A 25,683-nucleotide genomic window follows, 5' to 3' on the forward strand; every position below is an offset into this window, starting at 1 on the left:
AGCATTTCCTTTGTCATGTTTTATGTCACTTCCTGTTTTACTTTGATACTCACGCTTGTCTCTGTATCTTTAAGTAACTTCACTTCTGAAGTGATTAGTAAACTTGACCATGCTTAGCAACTCCTTCTTGGTGGTAGCCTTCTTCCTTTCCTGTTTAGTCAGAGCCCCCCTTTCTGTGACAGGACCGCTCCAATGCCTGCTTCAATAGCATCTGTGTCTAAGATGAAAGTTTTGTGGGGATCAGGATATGCAAGAATGGGGGCTGACATCAAACCCAGCTTAAGCTGTTCAAAGGCTGAGTGACAGTCCTCTGTCCATTTAAACCGTCTACCCTTCTCTGTAAGTTAATGAAGTGGGCGAGCATTCTCTGCAAAACCTTTTACAAACCTCCTATAATAACAGGCGAGCCCAACAAAACTCTTAACTTCATTCTGATTCTTTGGCACCGGCCACTGTCGCACTGCTTCTACCTTTGTGGGGTCAGCTTCTACATCCCCTGAGATTATATGGCCTTAGTACTGCACCTGGGTAGAAAATAAGTTACATTCAGCTGGTTTCACTTTGAGACTAGCCTGGCGTAACTTGGTTAACACCTCATCCAACCTTGACAAATGCTCAAGAAAAGTCTGGCCAAAGACAATGATGTCATCCAATTCTACGAAACAAGTTTTCGACTTCGGATCTGCCAGCACCAAATCCATCAATCTCTGAAAGGTACTGGGGCTATTGCACAGGCCAAAACTCAGCACATTGAATTCGAAAAGGCCCTGAAGCATAATGAACGCCATTTTGGGTTTGTCTTTGGGGTCCACCTCAACCTGCCAGTAACCACTAGCTAAATCAAGAGTGGAGAACCAACAAGCCGCCCATGGACTGTGAGAGGGCTGAATGAAGTTGTTCTCGAGCATCTGCTCTCGATGCTCCGATACCTCATGCTGTAGATGGAGAGGGAAACGACGTTATCCCCGAACCTAATTCTGATAGATTTGAGTACAGCAAATCCTGGATGGCTGCCAATTTAGACCTTTAAATGCACCGCATGCAAATTTATGGTCAATATAAGACAATTTAAGACCTTATTTAGTTGATTTTAATTGAAGACTTTTTAAGGAGCAGAGGGAACCCTGCTTCAATTTTAGTGGGTATAGTGTTGTCTAGTATTGAATCATTGTGCATAAAGTGTATTCAATTATGAATCAGATTAGTGTAATAGAATAGTGTCCTTAAGCAGGATACTGAAATATAAATTGTGGGTCATAGAAAAATCACAGTATCAATGTCTATGTGAATGGCTAAGTGAAACTGGTGGTCGATCAGACTGGAAAAGCTCCATTTACCATTGCAGTTGGCTGAATAGAGCAAAGTAATGTGTTGTGAATTATTTAGGCCAGTTTCCTGTAATAGGCATATGTCTTTCTGTTTGAGTTGATGATTTATGACTTTTATTCATTTTGCTTGTTGGCGAATGACACAAACATTCCATGAAACAAAAGTTATGGGTTGCATAGAAAACAGAATAAGAAAATAATGTTTTTAATTTGTTCTTGGGGTGTATAGGGTTGGAGACCAGTGTGTGTGCATGGTGAGTTTATCAATGTTCTGTGTATATGTGTTTGCACATACATACATACGTACATACATACATACATACACACACACACACACACACATACACACACACACACACACACACACACACACACCACACACACACACACACACACACGGCCACTTTATTAGGTACACTTTGCTAGTACCGGGTTGGACCCCTTTTGCCTTCAGAACTGCCTTAATTCTTCGTAGCATAGATTCAACAAGGCATGGTGTTTAAACGATGCTCAATTGGTACTAAGGGGCCCAAAGTGTGCCAAGAAAATATCCCCCACACCATTACACCACCACCACCAGCCTGAAGCGTTGATACAAGGCAGGATGGATCCATGCTTTCATGTTGTTTACGCCAAATTCTGACCCTACCATCTGAATGTCGCAGCGGAAATCGAGACTCATTAGACCAGGCAACGTTTTCCAATCTTCTATTGTCCAATTTTGGTGAGCCTGTGCGAATTGTAGCCTCAGTTTCCTGTTCTTAGCTGACAGGAGTGGCACCCGGTGTGGTCTTCTGCTGCTGTAGCCCATCTGCGTCAAGGTTCGACATGTTGTGCGTTTAGAGATGGTATTCTGCATACCTTGGTTGTAACGAGTGGTTACTGTTGCCTTTCTATCATCTCGAACCACTCTGCCCATTCTCCTCTGACCTCTGACATCAACAAGACATTTTCGTCCACACAACTGCCGCTCACTGGATATTTTCTCTTTTTCGGACCATTCTCTGTAAACCCTAGAGATGGTTGTGCGTGAAAATCCCAGTAGATCAGCAGTTTTTGAAATACTCAGATCAGCCCGTCTGGCACCAACAACCATGCCACGTTCAAAGTCACTTAAATCCCCTTTCTTCCCCATTCTTATGCTCGGTTTGAACTTCAGCAAGTCGTCTTCACCACGTCTAGATGCCTAAATGCATTGAGTTGCTGCCATGTGATTGGCTGATTAGCTCTTTGTGTTAACAAGCAATTGAACAGGTGTGCCTAATAAAGTGGCCGGTGAGTGTATATCACTGTATAGTGGACTACACCACTGACTTTGGGAAGGGAGACCGGGGGGTTCGATTCCAGTGTGGATCCCTAGGCAAGGTCCTTAATGATAACCGCCTTACCTCAGGCATGAGTGAATACAGAAATAATAGAGTCACACCAGCTCAGATTTCATTTGCTAGGGAACCAGGGCAATCTGATGAAAAATGGGCTACTGGAACAAAACATGGATGGACAAGGGTAGAGAATATGGAACTGTTAGAATGCTACAAGCAATCCCAGAGAGAGGGGATATAAGCAGAGGATGTGGGACCTATGGATACTTTGATCCATCATCAAGACTAACAAAGAAGAAGAAAATAGATTATAACAAGCTGGAAACCTCGTAAAATGGAACAGCGTATATGGAAAGGCACAACCAAGTAGTTGGAATAGTTTACAAGAACATCTGCACCCAGTATGGATTAGAAGTGCCCAAATCCCAATGGGACACACCACCGAAGGTGGTTGAGAACAACAGGGCTAAGGTCCTATGGATCTTCAGATTCCAGACTGACAGACAGCTAGTGGCTAACCAACCGGATGCACTGGTGATCAACAAACAGCAGAAGAAGGCAGTAATAATAGATGTGGCAATACCAGCTGACAGCAACATCAGAAAGAAGGAACACGAAAAGATTGAAAAGTACCAATGGTTGAAAGAACAGCTGGAAGAAATGTGGAAGGTTTAGACTAATGTGATCCCCGTGGTAATAGGAGCACTGGGGACTGTGACCCCCAAACTGGGAGCGTGGCTTCATCAGATTCCAGGATCAACGTCTGAAGCCTCAGTCCAGAAGAGCGCAGTCCTAGGAACAGCTAAAAAACTGCCCAGGCCTCTGGTAGAGGACCCGCGCTTGAGGAAGACAATTCTGACCCCCAAAGGAGGGTGAGAGGGAGAGTTTTTTTAAATATATATGTGTGTGTGTGTAATTACTCTACTCAAGGAGTGCACAAAACAAAGCAGACTGCTCAACAAGACCAAAATACACAAGACAGGGAGATAATAACATGATAGCAAGCAAACAAAAGCAAGATGGAAGGATGACCATTGTATAGGATTGGGAGTGGAAGGGTGCAGGTGGGTGAACACATTACATTTATCTATGAGGTTGTAGTTTGACAACTGGTTGCTTAGGATTGGAGGGTTCTAACCCAGCTCTTTAGCAGGAACCTTTGCTGTTGAAGAACGATTGCAAAAGTTATATTATATTATATTATTATTATTTATAATGCCTAAAATAGCCATGATGTGGTTTTAGAGTTGCAGTATAGCTATAAATCTTTCCACTATGATGTTTGGATGTTTGTTTTTTTCTTCTGCCAAGGAGACCATGTTTTCATCAATGGTTTCTCTGCTTGTTTATTTAGGAAGACTACACAAAAACAACCATGAATCTTGGTTGAAGGATGGAGTATGGGTCAGAGTCATGGACTAAATGTAAAAGATGGACGGAGCTTCCGGCTCTAAAAGAAGAAGCCGATGCGTAAGTGCTTAAAAGTGTAATACCACCGAGATCCAGCAGGGGCTGGCTCCAGCTGGCTCCATAGACTGCCATTCAAAAAACGTAATTCTTTCTCCCTTGAAATAAAAAAATAAATAATTATCCACGGGCGATTATGGTCTCATTCGCTAGATATTGTCCTTATCAGAGATCTGGTGGTCCATTTGAAAATAATATTGAAATATCGTAGATATTAGAGTCAAAAAGCCATAGATTTAGAGGCATGTCTGTTTGATTGACACACAGACTCCCGGATGATTGACAGGCAGCAGCTGAGACAGGCCAGATGAGAGAGATTCACCCGAGGAAAACAGGAGCTGTGTTTACATTGTGTTTACTCACTTCTCTCACATTTACTGTCATTCTGTCAGTATCAGTCGCTGGAGAAGGTTTTTACACCGACACGTTTCCTGTTAGTTTGTCTTTATTAGGGCCCGAGCACCGTGCGAGGACCTCATTGATTTAGCTTCGGTGATTAGTTTTGGGTTCACCGGGTTTAGGCCTGTTCTTTAGTAACAACAGACACGGAGGAGCTGATGTCTCCAGTTTGTTCGGTGAGTAAACTCTTGTTCTCTTAAAGTTTTACAATCTTTATCTTCACGTGTTCTCTATGCTCCACAAAAGTTACTGTGTGTTCCTATGTGTTCTGACCGGAGAAGAGGAAACTGTTAGAATTCTAGTTACTGTGAATGTGAATTGCGATCTAACCAAGCTAGCTAGTTATCTGATAGCTTTGCAATGCTGGGCCTACCAGTTCCCTCAGGGTTACTAACCTGTGTTAACCAGGTGTTAAAGTGAAACTCCATAAAAAGGTAAATTGAAAAAAGGCCACGAGGATGTGGTGATAGTTCAGTTTAACATAATGTTAGGTAACTTCTTACATGTTTAACAGTAGCATTAACTTTCAGTGTTTTGTTGTGATTACTGCTCTATGTCTAAACTTAATCAGGTGAAACGTATGTTTGTAGTTATGTAGTGAAGCTGTCAGATTATACTGACTATGTAGGAAATTCAGACAGTAAGTTAACTACATTAGATTTTTATGATTTACATTCAGTTTTATGATTTCTCCTGGGCTGTAGTTGTTGGATTTCTTGGTGCCAGCGTCTTTACTTCTACTTTAATCTGATTATTTAATTCTGATGTGATGTCTGATTGTTACCAACTAATACATTAATTATTTTTCTATTTCTCTCTGCTGACAAGCTTTTGGAAGACCTCATGTATGGAGCAGAATATTTGGTGCCATTCTTCAGGATGTGGAGGAGAGAGACTGGATAACAACAGACCAACAGAAGATTGTGTTTGATTCTCTATATTCTCAGATTCAGTTTGCTGTTTTTAGAGGTGGTAGTAACATTTTAAAAACATAACTTGGAAATGATTTATCTAGAATAAGTAAATGGATCAACTTCAGCAGTCACAACGTTCACAGGTACTATTTTACCAATGTGACATGTAGGGTCCTCAATTGTAAACAGCTGGAACTGTCCAACCTGAAGTTCACCGGGATTAATTGTGACTTCTATAACAAATGTTTACTGCTGTTAACACTTTAAAAGTATGTACTAGATATACATGATTAAGTGTTTACTTAACCTCTGATATTTATGATTAAAATGTACATTTTCCATTGACTTAAGATGATTTGCCTGGTTTTTGTACATTTACCCCTTATCATAAATCAAACAGGACTCTTTGGTGAATTAATGTTTTCATTGTCATAAAATGTTGTCATAAGACACAGAAGCAAAGTATTAACTGATATCTTAACTATCAATGATTGATTTGATTAACACCAAAATGTAAAAGGCCTGTGATTAATTTCAAATTCCGACTACACGTTCATCAAAGTGTTCTTGTATGATTACAATACTGTGCATATTACTGCTGTGACTTTTTACCAGATGTGCTCCTTAGAATCATGAGCAGTAAAAGAGACAAAATAATAAATACAGTTGTTGATCAAGGTAAACATGATCTTCACTGTTATCTTCACTCTAACTTCAGCTACAACTCTGAAATATGTGGACATGTGATCACTGGCTTTTCACATTATTAAACATGAACTTTACCTCAGATGATCGAAGCTAACTGTGTTAGCAGCTAGTTTTCAGTGCAGTCGAGCTGTGATCAGTAGCCGGTGTAGGTGGGTATCGAGTTGGAGGTCAGAGGTCAGACCCAGCTCCTCCCTTTTATCCAAATATGGTAACGTCCGCCTCCGCCTCGGCTTCAAAACGGGAGTTCACAAACCAATGGGTGACGTCACGCTAGGTTGCCACTTGGTCAATTTTCACTTTACTTAAAGGTTCAGTGTGTAAAGGGCAGGTAACATCATATCAGAGTGCTCCTCGCCCCCCTCCCTTCATGAGCATGAGGAGAGCTACAGTGGCCCTCATGCATCAAAACGCCAGATGACCTCACTGAGCTGTCTTCTCTCCAGTGATGAGTCTTTAGATCGATATATTTACTAATGTCACCTGTGTATTTCGTTTATGTAAACAGTAGTTGATATGAAGAAAATATGTTACCACGCTGAGGTAGTGCTTTATTACTGACGTTAGGTAGCTGAATTAGCTGAATGCTAATGTTAATGCTAATCAAGCTAACGTTAGTAAACAGAGTCGGCATTAGAGGGAGACACGCATCTTCTTCGTTTACACACTGAAACAGCTGAGAGCTGTACTGGGGTGAAGAGAGAGGGGGGTGTGGGGGGGTCCTGGAGCTGCAGTAGTGAGGAGGAGGAGGAGAGAATGAACCACTGGGACCTGACTGAAGCTCTTTTTATTATATTACTACGTGGTGTGCTTGATATTAACAAGAGCAATACAACACAGTGTTTTTATACCACAGCTCTGTGTTTTCATCTTACCGAGTAATGTGACTGTAACATTAGCTGTGCAGTGCACGTCAGTTACTGACTGTAGAACCTCAGAGACACCACTGAATAATTAATATATGAATGCTGTATGTTACAGGAATATTTTGGTATTGTTTTACATATGTGGGATACAAAACATTACAGCCTTCAACCCCTAATAACTGACATTATCATACAACCAACATAATATAGAGCTTATAATAAAGCCTTATCTGAGTTTCTCCTTTGTTTGTTTTCAGACACTTATTGAAGAGATGAGTGTGGGGCAGCACAGGGGCTGACAGCTGCAGACATGGTGACCCCCCTTCTGCTGGACTGCAGTGGTGTTCTTATGAACTGTAGGGACACACCTTTTATACAGCCAGAGGAAATGGTGTGGTCAGGATCCTGAACACTGTGTGAGTCTACCACCATACTTCTCCCAGTACTGCCTAGAAGTTTTTAACATAGTCACAGGCAGTACCAGGAGGATGTTACGGTGTTAGACCATATTAGAAGAGAGCGTGGGGATGACAACACAGTTACCGCAGCAAATCAGCATTTTATTTTTGGAAACATGGCTCTTTAGGCCAGGGAACCCGTCCTGTCATCCCCAGCTGCTGTATTTGTCCCTCTGGAAGCTTCATATAGTACCACAAGTATTCACATACCTGTATATAGGTGCATAAGGATACAATTAGGGTTATTATTATTACTTCTGTTGTATCTGTATAGTTTAATTGTTATTCTATTACTATTTTCACACATTAGCTTTGACATTTATTCATATTTCACAATATAAGTATTTGTTAAATTGAATTTACATTGTAATAAAGAGTGCAATAATAAAAGGGACATTAAACAGATGTGCTGTATTTAAAAAAAAAAAAATTATATACATAAACTGATATTTTAGGTTGGTGTGCGTGAAAGGCACCATGATTCAGCTTTGCTTTTCAAGGACGAACAGTGACCTCCCATCTGGATCATTCCACATCATCAGCTGCATGGATTAGTGGTCCTGTTGAAAACAGTTACAATACTTTTTAATATAATATTTGAAATGTATATCCAGTTTTGCAAAAGCAATGCTAATATGAGTTTGACTTACAGGGTTTGTATTCCACAAGAATGACACAAAAAAACGAATAGAAAGTGCATCTTTTATGCATATTTATAAAAATGCATATTTTAATTAATTAAAAAATATTTGTATAGTCTTCTGAAGCTGAAATCCCAGTTTTCAACCATTCAATATCTGATATACATGTTAACAACTTTGAACATTGACTGCGCATGTGAGTGATCAATTGCAGATGCAAGCTGTGGAAAGAAACAAATAATATTATAATACTATAATAGTAAATGTTTATTTTCACTTTTCAGCCTTCAGTTGTCATAAAAACTCAAAAGGTGTTTAGTTTGTCCAGTCTGGGCTACTGTAAAAAGCATGGCGGCCTGCATAGAGAGAACCCCCCCTGATGAAAATATAAGTATTTCAATATAAAGGGCCCATTTTAGGGTAAATAAAACAACAATTTGTATAATTTAGATGAAACACTCTCTCCAATTATTTTATATTCAATTTCTGTCAAAAGATCCCTTTCACCTAAATCTTACACACTGGACCTTTAAGACAAGAGTTATGTCAGTCTTAAATTACGACGGCAAAATGGATTAGAGGACACACGGGCTGGTTTCAATAGCATGTTTATTCCAATCACTTAGACAATGCACTGTCATCTACCCCGATAAACGTGCTCTGAATACTAGTGTGAATTCTAGGTTCAACTGTCTTCCGAAAACCAACACATTGCTATTTTATAGGTTTTTCTTGCTGCATAAAATTCACACAGCTGATCACAGTATCAGAAAACATTTATTATTCATCCAGGGACAACAAAAGAGGCTACACATGCAGAGAGCATCCATTCACAGTTTTACCCACTGGATCTACATATCTAACCATGTGTGATTTTACACTCTTTGATTTCACAGACCTTTGGGACAGACTCGAAATCAGACAAATCATTTAAAATAATGCCATAGAATATTCATGTTGTTTTTTTTCTTTATATCCAATATATTTTATATTTTAGATATGTTACTCTGGGGGGGAAAGTGGTTTGGGGAATTCTGTTATTTTTATGTCATATGAAAGGAATTATGGGCAATGTTAAGGCTTTAATCTAAAGAATAAAACTAGAATTTTGCACCCTCACAACGGCTAAGTTAATCGTGTAGTGGGCTAATGGCTATGATTAGGTAATGTCATACAGGCTGGTTTCAACATATATGATGTATCGTATATAAGGGTAGAAATACAGCCTTCTTGATATGTTTTTTGTAAAAAGGCTGGTAAGAAATGGCATTCTGAAATAATAGTTATGTATGTATCCTGGGATTGAAAATGAGCTCTTGTACTTAAGTTCAGTTGCCTTGTCTTCAAATCCCAAGTACAGTCAAATGTCCTATTAGAAAGGACTGTGTGTCAATCAAAAGCCCACATATTATACATCTGTGTCATAAAGCTCCACTGTTGTCATTAAGCCAAAATGTAGCATAGGTAACATGTTTCTTAATAAGCATGTACACACACACACGAGCTTCTTTTGACTAAATTTCACAAACACTTTGTCCTACAGCTCGAAATAATTACTTTTAGCATCACATGTAGTATTCAGCCAAAAAAGATCCCCCAGTAAATGAATTGTTATCTCCTGCTTGAGTGTCAGTTACTACAAATTACAGAAACCAGCTGTTAGAACATATCTCTGAGCTGTTTTTAGGAGTAAGGAAGCCAGGAAGTGTAGAAAGACTAATGTAATGTTGATTTTGGTCTTATCCTGGGATTTATTTGTTAGAAAAATATAGCCAAATGAAAAAAACGTCTTTTGAGGTATTATATTGAATTCAGTTTACTGTTATCCTTCTAGCATTACACTGGAAAATATCCTTTGTGAGAGGGTGTTAATTCTAAAGATACTTATCACTTTTTACTGAGCCTTGGTAAACACATGCACGTAGGACTGTGACCTTATGGGGTTTTGCAAGTAAAGATTCAAATACAAATTATTACAGTTTGGAAAATTGTCTCTCTTCAATACGCCTCAGTACAACAGTGTAGACCTATTATGGGCAAAGCTGTCAAGCGTGTCTGCTGTCACAACTGCCACAATCGTAGTTAACTTGTGCTAATATTGAACTTTCATGAGATCGTGTTGCAAACATTATTTTGACATTCTGAGAGCAGTCAAACTAGTGTAGCTCTACCTAATCATTGGGATTAAAGTGGGCACAATACACTATTCTGTGGTGCAGCTAACAAACAAATACAACCACTTAAGTGAAACAAAAAACTATATTTAAAATATTCAATCTATCTGGGTTACTTTAAAAATAGATATTTTCTTTTGAGAACTTTTGAGTAAAACTTCTGCTTTTTTTACATGTTTGTTAGAATATATACAAATTTCCACTGAGTATGATGCAGAGTGGGTGAATAAGGAAACCAGCCTGTTGTAACGACTCTAAGGGCAACAGTACTTAGATAGAAAAGATTGTCATCTAACTCTCACTATGAATCACATACTTTAAATCAAGTACATACTGTTAAACACTTATGTAAATTCAAAATAAATGCACATTTATGATAAAAACCCTATGATATGCACTATAGAAAAGTGACCATGCAACTGTTAATAAATCTAATAAAGCATGTACAATATTATGCAGGCTTGCAATACAAATACTGAAAATTCCATCTGATGATTTATAATATATTTCTTTGAAAATTTCTAGCTTTGGCAAATGTTCTTATATAATAACTCTGGCATAATATTTTCACAAGTGCCAATCCTGGACATATTTAGTGGGTGCTTATTTAACCACTGAGATACAGATTCATGATATGCGCTATAATGTAAACCACTGTAAATAACCACTGTTGTAATTCCTTAACTGAGAAACAGTCCACCTTAAGCATTTGCTTACTATTCACTACTCTGTATACAATGTACATTTGATACACTGGGTGAGATTTGGTAGAAAATCTGCTGGTTACTTAATCGCACAAAAGGAAACTACTTCACAGCACAAAACTGGGAAAAAGGGCTGTTCTTCCAATGTATATGACAGATCGTGAAAGTAGTGCTAAACATAGCAAAGATCACCTGCTAAAGATGTGAATAGGTTTTCATTTGATAATGACCATCATACTGAGGTATAACAATTTGACAGCAATATTGTATATTCTTGTTGAAAAATGCTACATGTAGCGCTTATAAAGGTAGGCTACGACAAAACAAGTTTGATTGTTACTATGTTGAGCACATTGCTTGACAGAGCATTCTGCTTCTTAATCCTCATCCAAAAAGGGGAAGCTACCAAATACTCTGAGAAAGGTGCATTTGACCATCAGTATTAATTTTTTCAACTTTCTTGATTTGATATGGCATACGGCTCTAAATATGAGGATACGCATGAGCCTTTGCTGCTATTGCTTTGGAGAGGAAGTCAGTAAGAGGAACAAACCATAGCTTGGCAAATTTAAAAACAACTAATTGTTTAATTGAGAACAAGGCAAGGCACCATAAAAGCTAAATTTAACTGAAATTGATTGATTGTATATATATGTTTTAAGGTCATAATATTTAGCATCCACTAGTTGTTAGTGGCGCAAGTTTTAAGTTCAATCAAAGGATACTTTTTACCAAAATGCAGCCAGTTCTTCCCTCCTACTTTGTTGTACATTGGTTTTCAAATGTGCCTTTGTTAAATAAGAGAATATATTTTATATAATAATATATTTAGTTCACAGCAGTCATCTTGTGTAATGTAAATGGGAGAATTGTGTGCCAACCCAGCCTTGGGAGAAGTCCAACTGCCATTCACCTAAGCATGTCTATGCAAAAAGACATTGTATTTATACTTGTACCCTGGACATCCTTGAACAAATTTGTAACTGATACTGTTAGCACAAGGCTGCAGATTTGACAGCAGTAAGGATATTCTGCTAATTGTAAGTGTTCCATTGAAAGCTACAAAGTATGAACATTAATACCTGTCAACCTGGCAAACTTAAAGGCAAGTATTGCATTATGTTTTGGAAATATACTAATTATCTTTACAGTGTAAAGAATATTCCGGTGATTTGCTGTTTTGGTGCTGTAGATATGAGGCTGGCATGTGCATCCAAATCTAAGTACAGGACGTAAAAATAAGGTCAGGGTTTACGGTCTACAAGGTACAGTAAACGTGTATTTCAGTGCAAGTCACAGCCTATTTGACTTCATAGCTACAGAAGGAATGCTAAGCACACTTATGGTTCAAAACAGTATTGAGTATGTGATATCTGTACAGAAAAGAGACAAAATACAAAACATATCTCTGTCACACATTAATATCATAGTTCTTCAGTCTTTGTAAAATAAATCATTCTTTATCTACTCAAATTATGTAGTATGCTGTATAGTAAATAGTGTTTTCTGGTGTAGCACCCGGGGAAGTAAACACTGGTTTCACAGCTATCATACAATTATTTTGCAGTAGTTTGCTACAGTCCAAATGTTACTGTGCAACTCACTTTTTTCTTTTGTTAGGGATGATTTATATCCCAAACATACAGAACTGTTTAAAAAAGGTTCTCCTCTCTCCAAAGCACTGGCACAGCATCGACACTACAATAGGTTTCCTTGGGAGTGACCACAAAAGTACACAGTGATTATTTCTACAACACTTAAAAGGTTGTGCTTTAGTGTAAACATGTACAAAAATCTCATGCTGAATAAAACATTTTTCTTTTGAAGTTATAATGTTATGCACAATGGCAGGTTTACTGTTGTCACAGTTATGGGTTCTCTGAAAATCAACTGTGTTGCATTATTCGCTACATCTTCTTAGAAGTTTTGAGTCAGATTATGCATTAGTCCTTGAAAACAGGAGTTATTGACGTTCCCTTGTAGAAAATATTCCGGGCATTATCAGGGCTGTCGGATCTTTCTGGAATCAGGATCATATTATTGCCTTTTCTCTGGAGCGTGGACTCTCGACTGGAGGTGATTGAGAGGGTATCTGATGCGGTCTCTCCACCACCTCCTCCGCCACCACCTCCTCCAGATCCAGAACCACTACCATCCCCTGGAGTGACCCTAATCGTAGACACACCCTGGGGGTGGACCCTCTGCTCTGACTGGCCAGTGTTCTGGGTGTGAACAGTAACTATGGGTGGGGTGCTAACAGTGGCAGTGGTAGTAACAATGTGATTGGCATGCTTCCTGTCAATGGACCCTTCACGTATCGAGTCAGAGCTCTCTGAGTCTCTATTTAGATCATTGAGATCATAGGACTGCTTCAAACTCCCACCTCCTCCTGCGGATCCCCCTCCTGCTGCATTTGTCCCTGCACATCCACTCGCTCCAGTTCCATGGTCCAGGGACCGCCACCTCCATGATCCACTTCCATCTGTGGCTGGAGCTTGGATCACGGGTCTGTGGTTTTCAGGGTGGGCCTCTACTCTGACAATTGCTCCATTACTCCCTGCAATGCTGCCTGTGGTACTACAAAGTGAGCTTGGCCCTGTGGTGCTAGTAGGTGCTTGATCATTTAACACCCTGTAGCGACTAGAGCCCTGGCAACTCCCAGTGGTAGGGCAGCCCATGCTACTCTCATCTAAGCTCTTGGAATGGGTCTGTAGTAGGCCCTGCTGCTTGGACATAGCAATAACTTGCATGATTCGTGGCTGCATATTCTGTCCATTATCATTAGTCCTACAGGCTGTTGTCTTCTCTGCTGCCCTTTGCCAGTTAGCCTGAACTGTGCTATTTGCTGTTGACATCCCCTCATTTCCTCCAGCTCCCAGTGTTCTCAGGGAGGAGGTGTTGTAATTCTCATGAGCTTCCTCTGGTATGTGGACCAGCTGTGAAGAACCAGGTCTAGATTGCATGGCTATCCTGGCCCCTCCGGTGATCCCACTACAGTTACTAGGTAGTGTGGTACTAGTACCACTGGCCAGTTTGGATAAGTATGCATGACTATCAAAGCCTCCATTCAGCCCCATAGCCAATGGCTCAGAGCTGGATCGGAGTTCCATGCTGCCGTGGTGGTGTGGATGCAGGGAGGACTGACCAGATGATGAATCTACAGAGGACGAGAAGGAGTCCGGCACCTGCAAGGAGCATTTGTAGTTGTTGTTCTTACTTTTCCATTGAGATAGAAGCTGCTTTGAGCGGCTAGAGTCCATTGAGGCATGGTGGAGGGTGGATGCATGACGCCTGGCTGCTTCCTCATACGCTGCCATGGCCTGGGGGGTGTGCACTCGTGGAAGGGTGTGGCTAAAGGTCACCAGGGCATCTTTGTTGTGAGAGCTATGGGGGGAGATCACTTCCACATCTGCACTGGAACGCTTAAGGTTGTCATCAGGCCTCTGTTGCTGAAGACCTCGGTGGAGGAGACCCTCAGAGTGGGAGGTGGGTATGCCTTGCTCTCCAACCATGCTGGCTTTCATTTGCAAGTGGTGGAGGACCGCCTCCTGGCTTATGTGGGGCAAAGAGCAGGGAGGTCGGTGCAGCTGTGGGGGTGGACTGTTGCTGGCCTCCTCACTAGGCTGAAAATTTCCAACTGCATACAACCCCTGGCGAAACAGTAACACAAAAATATCATAGGGTACAACATTTAATCTCACACTATTTTTTCCTTTTACCAAATATAGAGCTCTGGAGATTAAGGTTAGTTAAGGAAGTTCTTGATTGATTGAGTGGACTGGCCCCCTACCAGGTAAACAGCAATAGCTCCTCCAAGCAGGAAGCCCAGGTAGACGTCAATAGCGTGGTTCTTATACTGAATAATCCTTGTCAGACCACAGATGATGGCACAGATGATGAAGGAGAAGACCAAAAGGGGCTTGAGCAGCTTGGATGAGTCTGTCAAAGTGCTGTTGAAGTACATCTGTGGACACATTACACATTTACTCATTGTCCTGCATGTACTTTCTGTTATAACAGTGTTTTATTCCTTCACATCACCCAGGCAGTGTTATTTGGCATTTAGGTGAAAACAAAGCAAATCGGGTACTCTCTGTGTTGTCTGTTTATTTTGGTATTTAGTTTGAGTCACCATCTCAATGTCATAAACTTTTCATTTGGAATTATTTAATACATTAGTTGGTCGCTACCGGGGTCATTCCACAGGCACCCTAAGATCCTTAGTGACAATAGGTATTTTTCCATGGACTCATGTTGATCTCTGTTATACTTTTACACAAATGTAGTATATAGTGTCTAAAAACTAGACATTTTACAGATGAGTCAATTGAACACAGTAAAGCGTAAATAAAGTAGAGGAAAGAAGCATGTGAAACAGTCAATTTTCATCCCTCAGTCACAAATGTTCGTCTGTGCAGGGCTCAGTGTTTGAGGGGCACAAACCATTACTCACCGACACATAAACGGCGGCAAAGGATGCAAGGGTAGCGTGCTGCGACGGGAAGGATTTTCTGCAAGAGGTGAAACAGAAATAGGCTCAGCCAATGTTCACATCTGCATGTGTGAGTCAACAGCAAAGGGAGAAAAACACCAGCATAATGAGATATCTCAAACACCAGCCTGCACACACACTTTGATGTTATGGGTTGGATGACTGAACCAAATTATAGATGCCCCTTTTCATCCTCTTCAAGCCATTATTAAAATGTTAGAATCCCTCCAAGTAATTCATTTCACTACAACAATCTTTTACATTGTAGTGATAGGTTTATCTGATGACACTTGCCAAGTACCAGGTGAACATATAAACATATACACATGTTGTCACACATTGCTGTGTAGCAGCAGGAGCTTGACTGTGTGCTGCATACTGAAAGTGAACATGTGGCCCAGTTTTCACTGAGCTCCATCCCAGTGACCTACTTCTGACAACTCCTTCTCACTCCTCCAACCACCCCTCTTCCTTACTCCTGACTCTGCATATGTTTGGATGTGGACATGCAGTGCGTTCATGCAGTTGTATATATGTGTGTGAGTGTTTGTTTGTGCTACAGTTGTGTGCTCCTTTAACCAATATTTACAACATCTGCAGAAAAATTAAAATGACATTCAAAATAAAATACAAAAAACACTTTAGGAAACAAACAGTATGAATATTGTGTATATAATTATGCATCTGTCATTATACATATATCACAATAAACACATATTATTATGGGTTTTATTAAATACAAGTCTGTCTTAAAATAATAGTCAAATGACTGTAAGTATTTCATCTTCATCTTCACAGTGTACACCAAGTCTGTAAAACTTCTGGGATATCAATCTGTCCATTTAGGAAGCACAAGTGATGTTTTGGTGCAAATGAAAGTGACAACAGGTGCAATGAAGAGGCAAGACAACCCACAAGATTAGTTTTAGGTGTGATGGCCACAGACAGCTGTTCTCTCCTTATCCTTCCTGACTGATTCTTCTCTAGTTTAGTGTTCTGCCTGTGTCCTTGTCACTACTGGTAGCATGAGGAGGTACCTGCAGCCCAATCAGGTTGCACAGGTAGTCAAGCTCCTCCAGGATGGCACATCCATACGTGCGGTCATTTTTTAGGGCTACAAATTGACCTCCAGCAGGCTACTGGTGTGCATCTTTCTGACAAAACTGTCAGAAACAGACATCATGAGGGTGGCATGAGGGCCTGACGTCCTCTGGTGGGACCTGTGCTCACAGCCGAGCACCGTAGACCTCAATTGGCATTTGCCAACGTCCCGTTCTTTTACAGATGAGCGCAGGTTCACACTGAGCACATGTGACAGGCGGGAGAGAGTAAGGCAGAGGTGAACGTTATGCTGCCTATAACACCATCCAGCACGACTGGTTTGGTGGTGGGTCAGTGATGGTTTGGGGAGGCATATCCTTGGAGGGTCGCGCGGACCTCCACGTCATAGTCAGCGGTACCTTGTATGCTGTTAGGTACCAGGATGAAATCCTCAGAGCGATTGTCAGACCTTAGGCTGGTGCAGTGGACCCCGGGTTCCTCCTGGTGCAGGACAATGCCCGGACTCATGTGGACAGAGTGTGTAGGCAGTTTCTGGATTACGAAGCCATTGATGCCATTGACTGGCCCTCATGTAGCTTCCCAGCTTCTCCTTCCTCTTCTCCCTCCTTATCACATCAAAGTAATTAATATCTCATCAATACATGTTACTGACTTGACTTCTTCCCCGGAGTCCCTTTGCCTTGTCGTCCACAGATCCAGGGCCGCGGCTGCGACCACATTGTGGATTATGACTGTTTATTCGAATCAATGCTGCAAATACCCTTATTTTTCTGATGTCCTCCTTTACACTTGACATCTATTGCACTTCTGTCCGTCCTGGGAGAGGGATCCCTCACATGTGGCTCTCTCTGAGGTTTCTACATTCTTTTTCCCCTGTTAAAGTTTTTTTTTGTTGTAGTTTTTCCTTGCTCTTGTTGAGGGTTAAGGGCAGAGGATGTCACACCTTGTTAAAGCCCTATGAGACAAATTGTGATTTGTGAATATGGGCTATACAAATAAAATTTGATTGATTGATTGATTGATGTTCCCCTGACCTAAATCAAATTTCGCAACCATGGTTACGTTATGTATCGGTTTATCCGACGTTGCCAAGTACTGCCACTTTCTGTCCAGGAGCTCACTGATCCACACCATCCGCCGACTCATCAGGAGCATGCCCAGATGTTGTCTGGAGTGCATACAGACAGCGGGAGCCATACACAATGCTGAGTCACATTATCAGTTGCTGTGATGATATTCAACAAGTTAGATCAAAGTACAAGGTTTACTCTTTGCATGCCTTGATTAAGATCAGCTTGTAAACACTGTGTGGGGAAACCCTCTGACATTTGCACTAGAAAGACTGTGATAGAATCATAAGATGCCTACTTGATTTGACTCTTGAAGCCTGATATTAAAAGAGTATGTGAAATCTGTCAGCCATTTGCATGTTAGGAAGGGATGCTTTAATGGTTTGTATGAAAAGGAGGGCGAATTATAGCATGCAAGAACCAGTTTAATTGTACACATGGGATGTGAGCATTGTTTTTTTAGATTAAATTAAAATATGTGAACCCATCATTTAAATATGAAATATAACATAATCTACACAGTCTACTCCAGCCTATCATACAGTATATACATGTACATGCTATTTTTGATAAATGAGCACCATTCCTGTACTTATTTACCTGCTGTTGATGTTATTTATCCCTTTTGACCAACTATTTCCTGAGCTGAACCGCATCTTAATAACCTTGAAGATTGGGCTAATTAAACTGATAAGGGATTATAGGAGAATGGCATTGTTTAACACACTATTTTCACATGTAAGGAAACCATATCCAAGGCCCTGTTCAGACATGGCATTAACATTTATCTCAGGTGATTCAATAATGAGTGAACACACGCTTCCTCAGTTTTATCAATCAATCAGTCAATCAAAAGTTTTGAGTGACTGGTGGGGATTTAACAAATTACCCTTAAAACATTATATATTTCCCTGGAAATGGGATACAGGTTAAGATGTGGATTCTCAGGGATTGAACGCTATCTCCCTTTGTGTGAAGACCTAAAGACTTAAGCCAGGGAACCTCAACACCGACAGGTACAATATCTGTACCTATTTTTAGATAGGTATCTTGTAAATCCCCCTACCCCTAGTGTGTATATGCCACAAACCTCTGGAGGACTCCTAATCACTTTGGTGACCTCTTGGCCTTTCCTTCATCTTCCTAATCACACTAAAAGTTCTACTTGTAGTTTAGAAATCTCAGCATCGAGACCACAATTTAAATCTTTTAAACACATTTAGACCATTTGGTTAATTGCTAGTTAGTGCAAATGTTACATTTGGGTTTTAGGATGACCTCCAACCCAAACATTAATGCTTCATAGTGTTATGTCTTTGTTAAAGGGAGACAAGTAGTACACTATGCTATTTCTGCTATTAAAATAGGCTAATAGTACCCCTGGTGCACAATTGCTGCAGCAAAACAGCTTCTTGTGCTCTGGAAGCAAGACTTTAGATAAAGCTGGCACAGAGAGAGCAGAAGACTGTTTATGCCAGCAGCAGTAGGTTATATTTAGACTCCCATAGTCTGCAGACAAAACTACATGTGTCAAACCCAGCATCGTCTCCCTATCCCAAAATCTACTCAGGCAGTCTCAGAAGAGTAATATCTTGGAAAAAGCTTGACCGATGACAGCCAAATCAGAGGGAATATTTGTTTCCCTGTCAGTGAAGAAATTAAAGATATTGCTCTATTCCTTTCTGTGACCGAAGTAATCCTGCTCTGGCTCACTTGGATAAAAAAATTGATTTGAGTAAGATGAAAAATATTATATTAAAAAATAAACAAACCAAAAAAAAATATAGACTTGGCTAGTATAACACAGTTCAAAAGGCAAAAGTTTAACCTTTGACTGTCATTAAATGGTGCCCTTCCTTCATTAATGAAGAGAATTGGGATGATGGCACAGATTGACATCGTTTACATTTTTTATTAGGCTTACTCAACTGCGGTTCACATGTGACAAAAACCAATGGAATTAAAAAAACTATTAAATTATAAATAATGTTTGTGAGGGCACCAAATAATTGCTTGACACTGAAATCTCAAATTTCTCATCTCAACAGCCATCAGTTACATCTATTGTGTGCTTTAAAAATGTAAGCCGTGAAAGTAGTTTTTTTGTGTCAAGTGAATTAAATTGCAAATGTTTTGTCTAATAGCAATTTTATGTTATTTTTTTATTTCCATAAATTGGCTCAGTTACAAATTGAAGCTGTTTGATGTAATGTGGTTAGTTAGGCCTTCTCTGTTGCTGCTGCCAGGCTCTGGAACAGTTTCCTGTCTCATATTTGGCCCTGCAGCACCATTGCTAATTTAAAGTCCTTCCTACCTACATATACAGTTGTTGTAATCAGGGTCAGATTGAGTTGTTTACAGCTCCACAACAGTGGTTTTTAAACATCTAACATGGTTTCATTTCAATAAATGTTATTTCACCAAAAATTGCAGATGAGGGAACAGGTGAAATAACTGAAACAGACTTGTGTCTCAGAACTTTGTTTCTATGTCTTACCTCTCCCACTAATCATCCCATGACCCCTTTTAATCTGGTTTATTTGGCCTGCATCTCTGTTTATAAAGAAGTATAAAGTAGTTCAAACTCGCTCCACCTCCAGCAGCTACAGCAGTAACATGCTATGCTTCTATAATAATCATCTAATGATGTCAGGTATAATATTATGAGCCAAAAGGATCAAATATCTATTTTTTACAGTTATGGTTTTATACTGCTGATGAAGAAAATGTGCCATATTTAGGGGACTGATATCTATGAGTGTTTGCAATTTGGTGCATCTTGATTGAATTTAAGGGGATGTTGGTCCTGGGTGGAGGCATGCACTCAACTGAGAGCCATTCTAGATTAAATTCAAAGATGTCGCTGGCCTTTCTGAGCGTAAATTATTCTAGATTTGGTCAGTTGTGTATGGGACACAAGTAAAGTTTTAGAAGAAAGTTCTCTGTGCAATCTTCATCATTCTCACACGTGCTCGCCACACTATTTATTTGGGAAAAAATAGAACCAGCTACAACTGGACCTGTGTCCCCATTACCCACCTCCGCATAGAGAGCTAATAGTGTTTCATAACATACTTAGGATTCAAGCCCCATTTCCAAAGCGTGTGTATTCGGGGGGGGGGCACAAAACCCAGGAAGCTCAATCGAGTCGCTCAAGCATGACGTTTCTGACTTAGAGGAACCATAACAAAACGCGCAAGTGTTTTTTTCCCAGAGTTTTTGGGTTGGTAGACATGCCAGATACCCACATTAACGTGTAGAAGCACTAACGAAGTGGAATTTGCATGCTATGTCCCCTTTAATTCAATTTCATCTCACGCAGCAGCTTTGCTTCTCCTTCAAATCTCTGGCCCCATACGGAGGCATTTCTCTTTCTCTTTTGGCTTTGACCTGCTCAATGTCCATGTCTATTCCAAACCATATTCCAATTTATTAGTTACAGGATAGATGAATGATAACACTTTTCTGGAATAAAAATCAGTTTCAAATTGGTAGTGGAGTTGAACAAACGCCTCTTGTATTGTATGAACACATTGCATTAAAACTGGTTTCTTTGATTTCGTCTCTATAAAATGCATGTAATGCATCACAAAGTATTTCTACTTTTGATTTTGAATAATTTGAAAATTACAAATCAAATATGTTAAATACAGTCAAATGTTTTTCCTCCCTACCTGCCCTGGTTGATGGCTGTGGGGTCAGCCCCTGAGCAGATATCCTCCATGACATAGGGATTCTGTTCACAGCTGATGTTCAGCGTGGTGTAATTGGGTTTACACACAGTTAGGAAGTAGGGTGTTGGGTAGCCTGTCATCAGTTGGAGGATGTCAGTGATGAGGGCCGTGGCACAAAGACCAAATGCATGGACACCTGAGGACAGAGGAGAATGTGAGGTTAAAGCAGGGAATCCATCCAAACGTGCAGAGGCATAATAACCGATTGCTGCATGTGCTTTACAGGGCCAGTATATACAGGCAGTGTAAAGCATAGCAGTTGTGATAACAGCCATTGAAATTCACAAACAGACATTAGTTCTATCAACAGAACATGCTTTAATGATGACCGTTAAACATGCATGTAAACATATTGATAATTGTCCTCTGTGCTGAGAGATTTTAGCATAAAATGAGTTAAAGCTACTAAATGTGAGATTTTGAATTCAGGCAAGTGCTAGCCTGAGCCTCCACCCACCCATATCACCCATAACACCCATATCACCCATAACACCCATAACACCCATATCACCCATAACACCCATAACACCCATAACACCCATAACACCCAACTCTGAGACAGAGACAGGCACGTTCATTTATTATTTGACAGTCACATGCTCCCAACCCTGACCTGGCCTTCACTGATGAGTTGTAAGGGTGACACTCACTCAAAAACATAATAATAATATATCATTGCACTGTTTGTTTGAAGCATAGTTCACCCAAAATTTAATTTTTTCTTCTTTATTTTCTAATATTAGAAAAAAGCTACATACTCTAGTTTTAAGTAAATGATGGTTCTTGCTCCTTAAAAACACACTAGCTGAAAAAATGTTTTACTGTACCAGGACTGTGTAAAAACAGAAATCAGCGTACCAACAAATCGGACAGCTCTGCGTATGAAAGAGTTGAAGTTGCATCCAGCAGCGTTGATGTTGGCCTCTGTCGCTGCACCACTCTTCCTCCGAGACAGACAGCAGAACAGGATGGCCTCTCCAATCATAATCTGTTATCACAACAACAACAACAACAACACATATGTTACATGTGTTAACATGCAACAGTGGGGGACAGTTCTGGGGCCACTGTTTTTTTTTCTCGTTTTTTAAATAATTTTTATATTTGTACTTTTATATTCAATATAATGTTCATTTATAACATAATATGATGAGTTGTGTTAAGTCAGTATGAATTTGTTCACATCGTGTTCAGACACAGTTTTATGATGTAGAGATATGAGGTGACTGGGTTATCAACTAATGGAAAAATGAAATGGTTTGATCTCCAGCTGCTCCAGTCGAAACGTGGGTAAGATACTGAACCAGCTATGAAAGGTGGATGAGTGCGTGAGTTGGTAAAGCCCTCTGCACAAGCGCTGTGTGAATATAGTTTAATGTCACTTGTTTCATAAAGTGATCGATAAGATGATTGATAAGATTAATACTAATGCTCAAGGCTGGACACACAAACCAATTAGTCCAAACTCTTTAAAAGGAGATTGAAAGACAGTTAATTCAGCTGGTCTTTATAGTCTTTACGTATATTCAAACCTTAATTTACATTACATTATTTTGTATCCTTGAGCTGCATCTGTAGCACAAGTCTTTTTTGATTCCCTCCCTATCTGCCCACCTTCATTTCTACTGACTGTCCATTTCACTGGACTGACGAGATAGGTCAACTCTCAGTGTATATCTGCACAGCAACTCTCTAGGATCACAGATCACTGAACACAGAAGGGGATGGAGAAAAATGGGCAGAATATAGTGTTGGATAAAGTAGCGAGAGACGACCTAGAAATCATAGTGAGAGGAAAAAGGAATTCAGTATCCGTAACAGACATTGGGAAGGATTAGAAGTACTTAGAGGAGGGTTTCCAAGGATTCTGCATAAGAGACTGACACACAGACAATTCAGTTTTTTTCTTTTACACTCTCATTTGCACTTCATTAGCTTAAACAAGTTGATGGAGCTGCAGCAGCTCTATCAGCCACAGCCTCCATCTTTTCATTCGAACTAAAACTGCTGCCAATCGCTGAATATATTTCCCAGGATAACCCAGTGTTTTTTTTTATGATTTCACCAGAGGGACAAGAATTCAGTAAGAATAATTTTTAACTCAAGTCAAACAAATTTTCCCATAAGCTTTGCAGGTGAGCAGTAGCTCTAACCCAGAGAGTCACTTAAAGCACTTGAACACTCTTTGCAGCTTGTATTCGGAAACGTCTTCTGCTCCACAAGTTCCTGGCAGATGATGTGTTATATGCTGATATGAGGAGTATTAATCTATTGATGTGTAAGGGTAAAACAAGAAAAAAGGGGGGTTCAAAATCTTAATATACATTTTATTGAACTAGATTTTCTATTTGCAGCTCATATCTCAACATAGAAATAGTAATTGCTAATCAGCAATTATATATATATGTGTGTGTGTGTGTGTGTAAACATACACATATAGATATAATAGGAAAATATGATTATTTGCAATAAAAATGTAATTCTGTAGTAAATTAAAGATCAGAGAAAAGTAGGATCTTCATCCTTTTGCCAGACAATCACTCTCGGAGTGAGTCCTAGGTTCATTCTACTTTCATTACAGTCTGACCACATACTAGGTAATAAAGCCACCTTTGTCTCCTTTATTTCTATGGTGGGATTGGTATTACTGGCATTCTTTCAGTGTGTCGTGGCAGGAGCAAACATCCTTATCCCAAGCCCTCGCCACTGGAGTGCCACAAGGATCTATACTAGCCCCCTTCTCTTTGCAATATACGCCACTTCATTGGGAAACCTGGTTGTCGTGTATCACAACACACTATCCTTCCCTTCCCGTCTTTCATCTATTGTCCTGTCGTGTTGCTTTGTTCTACACAACATAAGAAAAATATGGCGTTACATTTCAATATATCACTTAGCTCTTGGTATAGGCTATGGTTATCACTCGCCTCGACTACTACAATGCCCCTCTATAAGGCCTCCCTACATACGCAGTGAAACCCTTACAGATGGTTCAGAATGTTTTGGCATGCCTACAGAGCAACTCCTGGGTCTATACCCATCTAATTGAACCTTATAGCCTTATGCTCCTTCACAGCCACTCCATTCCTCCAAGGAAAGACGTCTGGCATTGCCATCCCTGAGCACAAGGCAATCTCAGTTCCGACTGCTCTCTTTTCTGGTTTCGGCATGGTGGAATGAGCAGCCCACTGCATCTTCAACACAATTTTTATTGGATGGTTATGATTTAGATGACAAACTTACAATCATGTATTTAGTTATTAATCTCCAGTCACTTTAACCCTGAGTCATGGCTGTGTGCATCACGTCTCGTGTTGTACTGAGCCGTAAAATGTTGACGACTTATTTTTTAATGTGTCTAAATGCAGCCTTATAAACATTGGATAGCATGGGGGAATTATTGGGGGTATTCTGCCTCATCCTCAATGGTAAATGGTCTGTACTTATATAGCACTTTCCTAGACTTGATAACCACACCATTCACCCATTCAAAATGACTTGTAGTCTGTTATTGTAATCATTCTTTACAGTTAGCTAATGTAAAAGTGAGTACAAATATTTATGTTTATGTCAGGATAAAGACTGACTGCTTTCTGGGCCAACCCCTTAACAAAGGGACAAAATGTAATTTATTTCAAAATATTTTTTAATCAACTAACTGCTACATGAAAGAAATTCCATGGTTACAAGACAAAAAAATATTTTTAATTTCTCTAAGCAGAAAAAGGCATTCAACTGAAACAAACATTCAAACTTGGTCAGATACAGCTCAGACAGTGGTTTAACTAGCAGGCCAACAAGATAATGAAAACACTAACTCAGTGAGGTTCCATTGAGATAAAAAAAAAAGAAAGCAACACTGACGTCAACCACCTCTTGCTGGTCTACTTCCATGTTTATATACATGATACTGCCATGTCAAAGACCAAAGCACTGTGTTAAATCCTACTTAAAGTTAGTGTAAATCTGCTGTCACGTCAGTAATCCTTACCGTGATGGCGGGTCCGGCGAAGGCCAAACTGAGCAGCATCAGCAGGGGGATGACCTCATGGTTGGGGTCAATGTAGGGCAGACTCAGACTCCGGTCATGGCAGGTAAAGCCCGACTTCACTGGCTTGAACACATCCGTCCACTCCAGGAAGTACAGACTGACTGGGTATTGCGAGATGGCAGCTATCGAAGTGGACATGCTCCAGGAAGTGAGGCTATGAGAGGTTGGTCACCAAGCAGCTGAGGCAGAAGGCTTTATGAATTGGCAATAGATAAACAGGCAGTTAATGCTGCAATGTGCCTGGTTATGTGCCCATAACCCTATGGTTCAATGAACATGCTAATTTGATTTAATAA

At 40.1% G+C, this 25,683-nt stretch overlaps 1 protein-coding gene and 1 long non-coding RNA gene across 2 annotated transcripts; one reads left to right on the forward strand and one right to left on the reverse strand.

Annotated features, from left to right (window-relative positions):
* Positions 1-4,009: 4,009 nt before the first annotated feature.
* Positions 4,010-5,775, forward strand: LOC118098249. The gene is made up of 3 exons (XR_004694141.2): positions 4,010-4,120; positions 4,385-4,692; positions 5,345-5,775. It is a non-coding gene; the product is annotated as an uncharacterized LOC118098249 (long non-coding RNA).
* A 2,917-nt stretch (positions 5,776-8,692) lies between these two features.
* Positions 8,693-25,525, reverse strand: LOC118098248 (phospholipid phosphatase-related protein type 4). The gene is made up of 6 exons (XM_035141868.2): positions 25,328-25,525; positions 22,195-22,324; positions 21,277-21,472; positions 15,432-15,489; positions 14,769-14,942; positions 8,693-14,628 (listed from the first exon to the last, which is right to left on the reverse strand). The coding sequence occupies exons 1-6, from the start codon at positions 25,523-25,525 to the stop codon at positions 12,922-12,924; spliced, it is 2,463 nt and encodes an 820-aa protein (XP_034997759.2). The 3' UTR covers positions 8,693-12,921.
* Between the last annotated feature and the right edge of the window lie 158 nt (positions 25,526-25,683).

This window comes from Hippoglossus stenolepis, chromosome 19 (assembly GCF_022539355.2).
Source record: "Hippoglossus stenolepis isolate QCI-W04-F060 chromosome 19, HSTE1.2, whole genome shotgun sequence".
Classification (NCBI taxonomy): Eukaryota; Metazoa; Chordata; class Actinopteri; order Pleuronectiformes; family Pleuronectidae; genus Hippoglossus; species Hippoglossus stenolepis.